At 18.6% G+C, this 13,012-nt stretch overlaps 3 protein-coding genes and 1 non-coding gene across 4 annotated transcripts, besides 12 other annotated features; 3 read left to right on the forward strand and 1 right to left on the reverse strand. All coding sequences in view use genetic code 6, as the record gives it.

Moving 5' to 3' along the window:
* The first annotated feature begins 587 nt into the window (after positions 1-587).
* Positions 588-634: a microsatellite.
* Positions 596-635: a microsatellite.
* A 491-nt stretch (positions 636-1,126) lies between these two features.
* Positions 1,127-1,179: a microsatellite.
* A 198-nt stretch (positions 1,180-1,377) lies between these two features.
* Positions 1,378-1,515: a microsatellite.
* A 448-nt stretch (positions 1,516-1,963) lies between these two features.
* On the forward strand, positions 1,964-2,854 carry IMG5_117480 (hypothetical protein; the record flags this gene model as incomplete). The annotated part of the gene is made up of 2 exons (XM_004034544.1): positions 1,964-2,436; positions 2,494-2,854. 2 exons carry the CDS (start codon positions 1,964-1,966, stop codon positions 2,852-2,854), a joined length of 834 nt encoding a protein of 277 aa, XP_004034592.1.
* Positions 2,855-2,950: 96 nt separating this feature from the next.
* Positions 2,951-2,991: a microsatellite.
* Positions 2,992-3,037: 46 nt separating this feature from the next.
* IMG5_117490 lies at positions 3,038-3,110 on the reverse strand. Its single transcript has one exon. It is a non-coding gene; the product is annotated as a tRNA-Phe (tRNA).
* An 89-nt stretch (positions 3,111-3,199) lies between these two features.
* Positions 3,200-3,258: a microsatellite.
* An 860-nt stretch (positions 3,259-4,118) lies between these two features.
* Positions 4,119-4,170: a microsatellite.
* A 298-nt stretch (positions 4,171-4,468) lies between these two features.
* Positions 4,469-4,554: a microsatellite.
* Positions 4,501-4,553: a microsatellite.
* A 2,874-nt stretch (positions 4,555-7,428) lies between the features above and the next one.
* Positions 7,429-7,483: a microsatellite.
* Positions 7,484-7,925: 442 nt separating this feature from the next.
* Positions 7,926-7,963: a microsatellite.
* A 205-nt stretch (positions 7,964-8,168) lies between these two features.
* Positions 8,169-10,000, forward strand: IMG5_117500 (protein phosphatase catalytic subunit, putative). Its single transcript, XM_004034545.1, has 6 exons — positions 8,169-8,719; positions 8,772-8,900; positions 8,946-9,394; positions 9,447-9,560; positions 9,613-9,788; positions 9,833-10,000. Exons 1-6 carry the CDS (start codon positions 8,199-8,201, stop codon positions 9,887-9,889), a joined length of 1,446 nt encoding a protein of 481 aa, XP_004034593.1. The 5' UTR covers positions 8,169-8,198; the 3' UTR covers positions 9,890-10,000.
* Positions 10,000-10,043: a microsatellite.
* A 168-nt stretch (positions 10,044-10,211) lies between these two features.
* IMG5_117510 (hypothetical protein) lies at positions 10,212-10,823 on the forward strand (the record flags this gene model as incomplete). The annotated part of the gene is made up of 1 exon (XM_004034546.1): positions 10,212-10,823. One exon carries the CDS (start codon positions 10,212-10,214, stop codon positions 10,821-10,823), a length of 612 nt encoding a protein of 203 aa, XP_004034594.1.
* Between the last annotated feature and the right edge of the window lie 2,189 nt (positions 10,824-13,012).

Consider the following 13,012-nt stretch of genomic DNA (forward strand, 5'->3'; position numbering starts at 1 on the left):
GATAAATTTATTAATTTTTTCATATATATTTCTTTAAATTTTAATTTGTTATTTCATTACTAACTTTTTGATATAATCATTATATTATATGCAAGACTATCTAAAATTAATAATAATTTTTTCGATTAATTGAAAAATAAATTTTATTTATCTATTTTTTTATTAATTTGCCTTAAAATAATAATAAAATAAATATATGTATAAAATAAAAATAATCATTTTTATGCCAAAATATTAATAAGAAATAAAATTACACTATTAATTATAAATAATAGTTTTTTTTTTCTATTTTAATTTTTTAAAAATACAATTTAATAATATATATTATTATTTAAACATAAATTATACATTATTATAAAGAATTTTTTGATTTAAAAAATATTTTAATATATCAAATTTACGTGAAAATCTATATAGAAATTATGGTGTATTTTAAAATATTAATTTCTATATATAATTATATATTTCTTATTATAATATAATTAAAAAAGCATCAATAATCTACGTAATATTATATAAAATACTCTATTAATTATCATATGAAATAAATATCTATTTTCATAAAAAAATCTTTACATGTGTTCTAAAATAGATCTATATTATAAATAATAATATTTATATTTTAAAAATAATATAAGTAAAAAAAGTAAAAAAAAATGACAATATTTAAATAATAAGAAATTCTTTAAGAAATAAAATAAGACGTCTTATATATCCTTGACAATATTCAAAAAAATCGCTACTATCTCAATAAGTTATTTCAAAATTCTATAAATAATTACTTCATTGCTAATTATGCTGGACCTTTGTTAAAAGAACCTTTGTAACTGTAAAAAATAGATAAAATACACAAATTCATAAAAGAAAAATATTAAAACGTAAAAGGAACGAATTGTATTAAAATTCTATATGGATATATTAAATAATTAGAAAAACATGACTAAATTCATAACTTTGACAAATTTCTAATAAATAATATATTTACAAAGATAAATAAAAATCTGAAATAAAATGATATAAAAGAATGGCAAACCTAAGTTTGGAAAAGGGCAATTTCGTTATTTGTCCATTAATATATAAATTACTAACATCTATAAGATATTTTCTAAATATGGAATAGTCTTTTTAATGAAAATTAAATAAATAGAAAAAGATAATAAAACTTAAATCATAGAAAAATAAAAGAAGAAGAAATAACTGAAGTAAATTAAAACTAATTAAAATATAATAATTAAATTTAAGAATTTAAAGATAGAGGAGAAAATATTATATATAAAGAAAAATTTGCTAATTATAAAATGATATAAATAGACTAATTACCTTAAAAAATAGAAATTATATACTAATAATAAAATGAATTAAATACAAATTAAATTAAATAAAATAATTAAGAATAATATTAATAAAAAGAATAATAATAATAATAATAGTAATAATAATAATAATAATAATAATAATAATAAATATAATAACAAAAATAATTATAATAATAATAGTAATAGTAATTATAATAATTTTAATAACAATTTTTAAATTAGTAAGATATATAATTATCTTAATTTAAATAAGAGTAATAATTAATTGACGATAATTAAATAAATATTGAATAAAATCAATTAGAATAATATAATTTAAATATATAAATTGATAATATATAACCAAGTAAATAATAACTCAAAAAATAATTATTGTAAATAATTTAAAAAAATTAAGAATACAAAGATATTTTAGGAAAATATTTTGGAAAGAATAATAATAATTGTAAGATTAGCATTTAAATTAATATACAAAATAAATGATCTAATAAATATATTATATTTTAATAATTTTTTATTAAATATTTATATGAATAAATTATAATTTTTTTTATAAAAAATATTTAATATTTATTAAATATTTTTTATTTTCTATTTAAAATTATGTAATTTAATTTATAACAAATAAATCTTTATTTTTTAAAAAAATGAGTATTTTTCAATAAAATTTATTTACTAAAAAAGTAGTTCTTGTAACAGGTGGAGCTACTGGCATTTGTTATATAATTGCATAATAATTTTTGAAGCATGGAGCAACTGTTTGTATTATGAGCAGAAAACAAAAAAATATCAATGAAGCTATAGAATTATTAAAAAAAGAAGCTAATTCTAATCTAATATACGGTACAACATGTGATGTAAGAAAATTAGAAGAAATAGAAAAAGCTGTAGAATTTTTTATCTAAAAAGCTGGAAATATTGATATTTTAGTAAATGGAGCTGCGGGAAACTTTTTAATTCCTTTTGAAAAATTATCACCTAATGCATTCAGAACTGTAATTGATATTGACTTATTGGGAACTTTTCTAGTTTCTAAAGTTGTATATTCTAAATGTTTTAAAGGCAAAGGAGGAAACATAATAAATATATCCGCCTTATTATAAATATGTGGTGTCGCATTGTAAATAATTAAAAAATAATATTAACAAGTTAATTTTTTTAATTTAAAAAAATAAAGGTAAACTCATGCAGGTGCTGCTAAAGCAGGTGTAGATGCTATGACAAGACATTTAGCAATTGAATTAGGCCCTTAAAATGTAAGAGTTAATGGAATTGCTCCAGGATCTATAGATGGAACTGCTGGATTTGAGAAACTAATGCCTGGTAATGATTTATTGATTAATATTGTTGATGTTGTACCTTTAAACAGATTAGGAAATAAAGAAGATATTGCTAATTGTGCACTTTTTCTTGCATCTGAGGCTGCAAGCTATATAACTGGACAAATAATCGTGGTTGATGGAGGAGCAATGCATACATTCCCTAATTTTACTTTATTATCTGCGAAAATTAGAGACTCATTAAAATCTAAATTATGAAATAAATTCTTATACTTTAAAAATAAAATAGAATAATAATTATAAAATTAATATTTTTTAAATTTTTTTTTTATATAATTATTAATTAAAATATATTTTTTCTTTATAATTTATTTAATTTTTCTTATAATTAATTTTATTAAAACATTGATAAAGTATATAAATAAAAAAAAAAACTAAAAATGCCTTCACTCGGGATCGAACCGAGGACCGCAAGATCTTCAGTCTTGCGCTCTCCCAACTGAGCTATAAAGGCTTTATAGTAATTTTAATATATTTTACAAAATAAGCATCAAAAATTATAAGTTTTAATATAAAAGACATAATAAGGATAAATTAAAATTTAAAATATTTCTATTATGAAAATAAAAATATTTAAATTATTTAAATAAAATTCTTTAAATATAGTTTAAAATTAAAAAATTTAATAACTGCTTATACTTTATTAATATAAAAATTATTTTGTTAATTTTAGTATTATAGATTTAGTACTAAAATGTTATTGATTTTAAATTATTATGTTTTCTTATAAAAAAGATTTATTTTTTAATTATCTAAGTTAACATCGTCATTATTAAAAATTTTATGTTATCTTGGTAGGCTTAAGTTATGCTTATATTTCTTTTGTATTTAAAATTATTCCATTAAGTTTAAAATTTATTTACTTTCATGTTTTTGATTATAATTATTTTCACTATTGTTACAGCTTTAAGATTCTTTACTTTATTCGAAAATTTTGCTTAAAGAACCTCAGTTTTATAACTATATAAATAATTTATTCACAAATAATGTTTGATATTTTCTTAAATCTTAATGTAATTTAGATGTCTAGTAATTTATATTTAACCCTTTTTATAACATTTTCTTAGAAAAGCTTTAATTTTTTATAATTTCTTCCTTGTTTTCTCCAACTTTTTTATTATGTAAGTTTTATATAAATATATTTATTTTTGCAAATTTTTTTATACTGAATAGAATTTCAATCTGTTTCTGTATTTATCTTCACAAACAAAGAAACTTATATTTACTAATTAGAATTAATTAATATTTTATAAAATTGAATTTCTCGAATTAATCAGAATTTACTTCAACTATTTTAAGAAATTTCAGTATTAAAAACTATCATGAAATCGCTACATTTTGTTTAATAATATTAGGAATATCTCTAAAAATTAAAAATTCACAAATTAAATTTTTTAATATAATTTTTTATTGCAACCATTTTTTTAATGAGTTTAGAATTGAAATAGTTGATTCTAATATAATAATTATTTATATAATATAATTATTAAAATTGATTATTTAAATAATATAATAAATTGAATATATATTATAGATATTTTTTTATAAAATAAAGAAAAAGGAAAATATTTCATTGATTTTGAATTTAAAGCTTTTGATACTCCAAAATCATGATTAGATAATTGGTTAAAAAAATTAAAAGAAGAATAAATATAGTTGTCAAAAATCAGTCTAGTTTTTTTTTGAAATTCGGTTCATAATTCATTAAAAGATTAAAGAAATTAAAAGCAAATAAAAAATTTTATAATTAAAAATTATATATGCTAATATTTATTATAAAGATATATTATTTTATAATTATATTATATACTTATTAATATATATATATATATAAAAATTATTTCTTTATAATTAATATATATTATATAAAAAAATATATTTATAAATTAAAATTATTAAAGCAAATACTTTTTTAATTAATTTTTCTTGTTTATATAAAAAAAATGATATTATATTTGGTATAATTTATTGCTGCTATTTTTATTACATCAGGATTTAATTATTGTTTAAAATATATAAATATAAATGGTACTATACAAAGCCAAAAATAGTTCCATTTTTTAAGAAGAATTTAGCATATGGGATCAGGATTAATAATTATTATGTTGATGATAATTACTTCAGATTATATATATGTATATACTTCCTTTACAGGGTTCTTACTTTTTTTTTTGATACACATAATTCGTAAAGTTAACAAAAGAGTTAATGACTTCTATTTAAAATCTTTTTCTTTTTTATTGCGTCCTCATGAAATAGAAAGTTTGCCAGGTTCATTTTATTTTTTGTTAGGAGTATTTTTAAGCATTTTATTTTTTGATAAATATATTGCAATGTTAGGAATATTGATTTTAAGTGTCGGAGATCCAATAGCCAGCATTTTTGGAATATATTTTCCTTCTATGCATTTTATGGAAGGAAAAAGTTTATCCGGAACTTTGAGTTGTGGAATATTTTGTTGTTTAAGCTCACTTTTAATAAGAATATTTTATTTATAATACTAAGAATAATGCGAATATATAAATAATATGAGTTATATTGGTTATACAATATTTATTTTTTTTGTTAGCATATTAGCTGAAATAGGACCATGTCCAAGAAAATATTATTTTGATGATAATTTAACTATACCTGTGTACTCATGTAGTTTAATTTATATTTATTTTGAATATTTATAAACTATTTTATTTAAATGAAATAATCTAAAAAATTTAAAATAATTTTATTTTTTTTTATAAAAAAAAATTAAATAATAAAACTAGATTTTTTTTTTATTTTTTTTAATAAAATTTTGTATAAATATATTTAATTATAAAATAATGAATCAACATAACCTTTTTTTTTATTTTAATTAATTATTTTTATTCTTAATATTCCTCTTTATTTTTTTCAACTTTTAAATTAACTTTCCTTAGTATTTTTACTTTGCCATAGATCTTGTAATAATTTTTTTATAAGGGAATTTTTATATTTATAGTTTTTCTGAATAATAAACTTCTTCATTATTTAATATTAAATTTATAAATTTTTCTTCTTTCCAGAATTATTAGATAATTTAATATAAATGTTTATCTTTAATTCTATTAAAAATAGCATCAATAAGCATATTTTTTTCTTCTCGGAATTATTTTTGTTCGTTTTCTTCATCATCTCCTTATCTATTTTTCCCAAAAGCTTATAAATTTTGAATAGATTTAACTCTTAAATGAGTATTTGCAAATTAAATTTATTCTTCAGTTAATTCTTCAGGATGATCAATAAAGAAACTAATCATTATATTCAAGCATTTTTCATATCCAATTTAGTTTTCCTTAATATTCATCATCTATTAAAATGCCAATTTATAATTTTTCTAAACAACATTTATTTATGATAATTAAAATTTCGCCTTTTAATTCTAAGGATCTAAATTTAGAACTTCTTCATAAATTTTATACGCTTCGTTAAGATTATTTAGAGAAACATTAATCAAAGCCTTCATTATATAAAATTTAATATTTTTAGGATGAGCATAAATAGCTTTTTCTGTATAAATCAATGATTCTTCGAATTTCTCAAGTTTATTTAAAAATTAAATATAATAGTAATATGCATTTGCATTCGAGTTATCTAAAAAAATAGCTTTTTAGTACATAAATTCGGCCTAATTATTATCTTCTTCAAAACTATAAATATCTCCAATTAAAACGTATAGGTCAGAGTTTGTTTGATATCCGTTTTCAATTAAGGTAGTGAGAGTTTACAAACTTTCTGGATACATTTTTCGTTATCTTTAAATTAAATAGATTGACAAATTAAGATCATAGTCATATGAATTAAACTATCTAGCTTTTAAAAAGTTAAACAAGCAGCAATAGAAATATTCATTATGCATAAAAAGCAATCCTATATAATAATATTTTAAATAAATAGTAAGATCTTTTCTTTTTTTTAAAATCGATGAAAAATAGATAAGCTTATAAAATTCATAAACATTTTACTAATGATGCACATTTTTTGATAAAAAATTAAGAGCTTTTTGATCTTCATCTTAATAAAAATAGATAAATCCAACAATTATGTATCTTACATGATGTCCATTCATATTCAATTCAATAGATTTCAAAGTAAAATTTAAAGAATCTTCAAATTTCATTTCTTAAAAAGAGTATTCTCCTAGTCTTTAGTAAACAGCTACACTTTCTTTTGTTATCTCCAATGCTTAATATAGAATTTCTTTTTTTGCGAAAATACTTTATACATTATCTTTTAAATCAGTTTTAGTTAATAATCCTAATACTGCCCAAATTTCATTTAATTTTCTAATCCCATCATCTTCAATAGATTATTATTTTATATAACTTATGTCCAAATGATGTTCGCAAGCTTCATCATTTAAAAAATACATCCCGAATGCTAAGCCTAAGGAATCCATTACAGAATCAAAGTTTTCCCCATTTTATATTATATGAGTAAATAAAGAAATTGCGCGTTTTTCATATCCTAGAATTCGGAATGCCCAACCTCGAAAAGCTTCTATTAGTAAGCATCCTTCTTCATCTTCATTTATTAGTTCGGTTGTCTATAAAGATTCTTCATATTTTCCCCACATTAATTATATTAATGCTAGGCGGGCTTTTATAAAATTTGTGTGTAAAAACTCTTTTTAAAGACTCGTATAAATTGTTATATAAGCATTTTCATAATCCTAATTGTAATATAAATTATCACTTTTCAATATAATTTCTAATTATTAAGTAATTTAGTTGTTGCTCATTTTTTTTTCAAAAAAGTATTTAATTTATGTTTATATTTATTGTTATTTTTTTATATTTTTATAATTTTTTTTTGTTTCTTTATTGTTTCAATGCTTTTTATTTTTTTTATTTTATATTTATTTAAAAAAAAATAGCTTAAATTTAATTCATTTGATTTTTAATTTATTTTTTTTAATAAATAAAATAATTGTATGTATTTATATATGTATTATTTACTATCTTATTATAAAATATTATTATATATTTTTAGTTAATAAAAAAGAAATTTTTTTATAGTTCAAGAAATATAAATAATTTTGATAATGTTATTTAAAAATCAATACAATGAATCAAATTTATTAATAAGTATATAAAATAAAAATAGTTCAATATTATTTATATGCAAAAAGTTAAAATATTTATTAGATTTAAAATTAAAATATTTTCAGATTAGAATAAAATAATCAAATAATTTTATTCTAATGAATATATTAATTTATTTTTATAACTTAATTTCATTTCCATATTTAAAATTTTATTTTATTTCATTTCTTTTATTTATATTTAATTTAAATTTAGTTATAAATACCTAAAAATAAAATAAAATTTAAATTTATATTCCATTAATAAAAAAACCAAATTTAAGATTAAAAATATTAGAAATATTTTTTTTTTTGATAATTTTAAATTAAATTTTTAAACAAAGATATCATTTAAAAAAATTAGAAAAAAAGATTAAAGGAAGAAACAAAAATTATTATAATAATAAAAATATTAATATTAAATTAAAAATAAGAAAAATATAAATGGAAAATACAGAAGAAAATCTTCATGCAGCAGAAGAATTCAAATAAAAAGGAAATGAATTTTTCAAGTAAAATAAATTCCCAGATGCAATAGATTAATATACAAAGGCGATTTAATCATAAAAGCCCTCAACCAAAATTGCTCCATACTATACAAACAGAGCTTTTTGTCATTTAAAAATGGAAAACTACGGTCTTGCAGTCGAAGACTCAGAATCAGCTATAGAATGTGATCCTTCTTTTACGAAAGCTTATTACAGATAAGGTTCATCATTCTTAGCTTTAGGAAAATTCGAATAAGCCAGAGATGCATTTAAAAAAGCATATAAATTAAACAGTAAAGATTAAGATATTAAAGAAAAATTATAAAGAGTTAAATAAATAATTTTCGAAAGGGAGTTTGCCAAATCAATTGAAGTTTAGCATGCAGTCGTTGTAGTTAATCCAGAAGATGTGATTGTAGAACCTAATTATTAAGGTCCTAAATTAGAAAATATTGATACTGATGTTACTAGTGAATGGTAAATTCATATATTTTTTAATATATTATAGTTAATTTATTTATATTTTTAGGTGTATTTAATTAATGGAACATTTAAAAGATTAAAAAAAATTACATAAAAAATATACATGGATGATCTTAAAAAAAGCAAAGGAAATACTATCTGGATATTAGAGTTTAATTGATTTAGATTATCCAGAGTAAACATATTTTTTTTAAAAAATATATATATAATCTATTTATAGAGATGAATAACTTACAGTATGTGGAGATGTACATGGTCAATTTTACGATCTTTTAAATATATTTAAATTAAATGGAAATCCTAGTAAATAAAATCCTTATCTTTTCAATGGTGATTTTGTTGACAGAGGTTCATTTTCAGTTGAAATAATGCTTACTTTATTAGCATGGAAAGTACATAATCCCAACTGTATGCATTTAACTAGAGGAAATCATGAAACTAAAAACATGAACAAAATGTATGGTTTTGAAGGTGAAGTTGTCCATAAATATGATGCTAAAACTATGGAATTCTTCTCTGATTTATTCTGTGCATTACCTTTATGTTATATTTTAAATAAATAAGTAATGGTTAACCATGGTGGCTTATTTAGTAATGATGGAGTTACTTTAAATGATATTAGAAAAATTGACAGATTTAGAGAACCTCCAGATAATGGAATTTTTGCTGGTATAATATAATAAATTTTTTTTGTTAGTAATAAAAACATATTATTTTCTAGACTTATTATGGGCTGACCCAGTTAAATAAAATGGAAGACATCCCTCAAAAAGAGGTATTTCAATAGGTTTTGGTCCTGATGTTGCTCATAAATTTTTGAAAGAAAATGATTTATGTAAAATAATAAATTTAATTAAAAAAAAAAAAACTTAATTTTTTTTATATAGAATTACTTGTGAGAAGTCATGAAATGAAAGAAGAAGGCTATGAAATTGAAGCTGATGGAAAAGTTATTACTATATTCTCTGCCCCTAACTATTGTGATTAAATGGGTAATAAAGGTGCTTATATTATATTTAAAGGAAGTGACATGAAACCTATTATTAAATAATTTACTGCCGTGGTAAAATAATTTTATTAATTTTTTAATTTAATTTAATTTTTTAGGAACATCCTAAAGTACCTGCTATGGCTTATTCTAGAAACTTTATGAATATGTTTTGAATATTAGATTCAATTATTATATTTTTAAATATATATATATTTATATATAAATTAAATATAAAAACAATACATAAAGTATTATATTAATACATATATATTTTTTTTTAAATATAAATTTTTTAATTAATTAAATAAATTTCTTAATAAAATTAAAAAAGATATGTTATCCCAAAAAATTTACAAATATTTTAGTATAGGCACTTAATAAAGTTAATATCCATCTAAATTTTACAAATTTGCAAAAGTAAAAAAACTAAACGATACTAAATATAATAGACATTTATATGCAATACAATTAGATGATAGAAATTTATATACACCAATGAAAAATCAATTAGCAGTTCCAACATTTGAATTAGCACTAGCAATAGCACATGAATATAATATTTAAGATGAATATTTAAAACCAGCAACTATGCCTTTTGTAGCAATGGCTAAAAAAGCAATTGATATAGATTGTAATATGGATTTGAGAAAAAGTTTAGAAGATTCAGTAGGTTAATTTTTTGCAAATGATACTATCTTATTTAGAGAAGATAGTGAACTTGGTGATATATAAAATAAGAGACTAAATAATGTTATTGAATATATAAATAAACTTTTAAATATCAGTTTAGAACCAACAGAAACTTTTTTCACCAAAGAGTTGTCTGAATAAGAAATATAAAAAATTAAGAAGTTTATTTAAGAATAGGATATATGGAAGTTAATATCCATATAATAGGCAACTATAAATTGCAAATCATCTTGTTTGGGTATTTCGTTAATTAACAAATATATCGGAATTTAAGAATGCTTTGAACTTGCTAGACTTGAAGAAAGTTATTAAATTAATTAATATGGATTGGTAGAAGGATTCCATGATATAGATGAAAATACTTTGCGTCTTAATTTAGCTACAGCAAGACTTTTTAATGATTTAATAAATTTTTGAATTAAATTATTCTGTTTTTTTATATATTTTATAAATATAATTCTATTTTAGTAATTTTAGAGTTTTTATAATTTAGTATTTTAATTGGTTATTATACGTAAAATAAAAAAGATTTATGCTATTTTTATTTTTTTAATAATTAATAATTTTTCTTTATATATTTATTTAAAAATATAATATAATTATAAGAAAAAAAATTATTAATATTTTATTATTATTATAAAAATTTATCAATAATTTAATTTTTTTTTATCAAAAATAATTGTAATTAGGTTATTATTATACAAATATAAATTATTTTCTTAAAGGCTCTAAATATTTGTTTTTTATTTCATCTAAAAGACTATAATCAAAATCCAATTCTTAAAAAGATTAAATTAATAGTAATTTCATAACATCAAAATGAAAATTATTTAAACTTAAATTTTAATGTGATTCTTTAATTGATTTTCCTTAATAACTATAAATAAATATAATTTAAAATAGTTTAAATTAATTTTTATTATGTACCTTTAATCTCCTTTAAATAATGAAGTCAAATATATAATCAATGTATTTTTATGCATTTCGATATCAACACTTGCAAAATATGTGTTAATCCTTTCGTCTTTTTATATTTTTTTTATAAATAAATCAATAGCCATATTTAAATAGAATTCTCCTCCAATCCTTTCATAAATGCTTTATTTAATTGAAACAATATTATTTCTTAAAGTTTCTAATTTTTAAGATAATTTTATTAACTAAACTTAATCAATTCCCATTTCTCTAAAAGTTTAATCTAATAAAATCTTAAAAGTATCAAACTCGCTGTCTTTAATATTTAAACCTAAATGTTTATCGTTCATATTTTTTCTTCATAGCTTTTTTATTTAAAAAATCAATTATTTAAAAAATTTATAAGTATTTAATTACGTTTAATCTCCTACACAAGTTTCATGTTTTAGAAAATCAAAAAACTATTGTTTATATTTTTCAGCGTCAATAAATTTAAAATATTCTTTTAACTTATTATTATTCATAATTTTTACATAAAATCTTTCAATTGCAATTTTAATATTTTAACTATCACCTAATTCTTAAAACAAGCTTAAAGTTTTCTATTCTAAACATAACTTTTTAAATGATTAGAATATTAATAATGCTTGAGAAATATCTTAAGATTATAAATTATGTTTTAATAAACTTTAAACTATAATTTCCTATAAAACATCAAAATGATTATCTCCAAATGTAATAGTTTAATAAATTTATTTTAATTTAATTTAATCTATCTTCCTTAATTTACCAAAAAATAAATAATTTAAAAAATTGACAATAAAAGTAAATAATAATACGTATTAGGTTGTTCAAGAACAATCTATAAAATTATTAAAATTACTTATTTCTGTTAATCATACTAAATATTTTTAAAGGAAATATTAATTCTTTAATCTTATAAAATTTCATCATAAATATATTCAACAAGCTTTTTAATCCCATTTTCTCCTCCTATTTTTTCAAAGAGAGTATTTTGTTAATTAAAATTTATTAATTAAGAGCGAGAATATTCAAAACTTTTTCCAATTTCGATAATATTCTAATAATTTACATTTAGTTCTCTTGCACTATTCATTAAGTGTGATTTTATTATATTAAATTAGTTTTCGCTTATTAAAACATAATTATATTTTTAATATTTTTCTTCAGTAATACTATTTAATATAATAAATAAATTTAAAAATATTTTTTTATCTTACAATTGTTTTCCTTTAAAACAAACAGTTAATATTTCTTAGAAATATTGTTTTTCTTAAATAATATCTTAATTCCTGTAGAGATGAGAAATTCGAGCATCACATAAAAATCTATCAAATGTAAGATTTACAAGTTATTCAAGAAAAGATGCTCCTCCTAATATATAGTAATTAGATTGTTAATATTAGCTACTTTATTTTACTGTAAAAACCAAATTTTATTGGGTAATTTCAGGTTTATAAACAATACTATCCCTCAATTAATTTAAAACTTCATGAATTTCTCTAATTTTAACTTCTTAGACTTTAAATTCTCTAAAAGTATTTTAAAAAGCTTAAAGTGCTTAATCAAAATCTTAATTTGTTATCTAAAGATGTCTGTGTGTATCTTTCATGTTATTTCCAGTATAACTATAATTAATAAATTACTTTTTGTAAAAGTATATTTTTTTT

This window comes from Ichthyophthirius multifiliis (assembly GCF_000220395.1).
Source record: "Ichthyophthirius multifiliis unplaced genomic scaffold scaff_1120509250951, whole genome shotgun sequence".
Classification (NCBI taxonomy): domain Eukaryota; phylum Ciliophora; class Oligohymenophorea; order Hymenostomatida; genus Ichthyophthirius; species Ichthyophthirius multifiliis.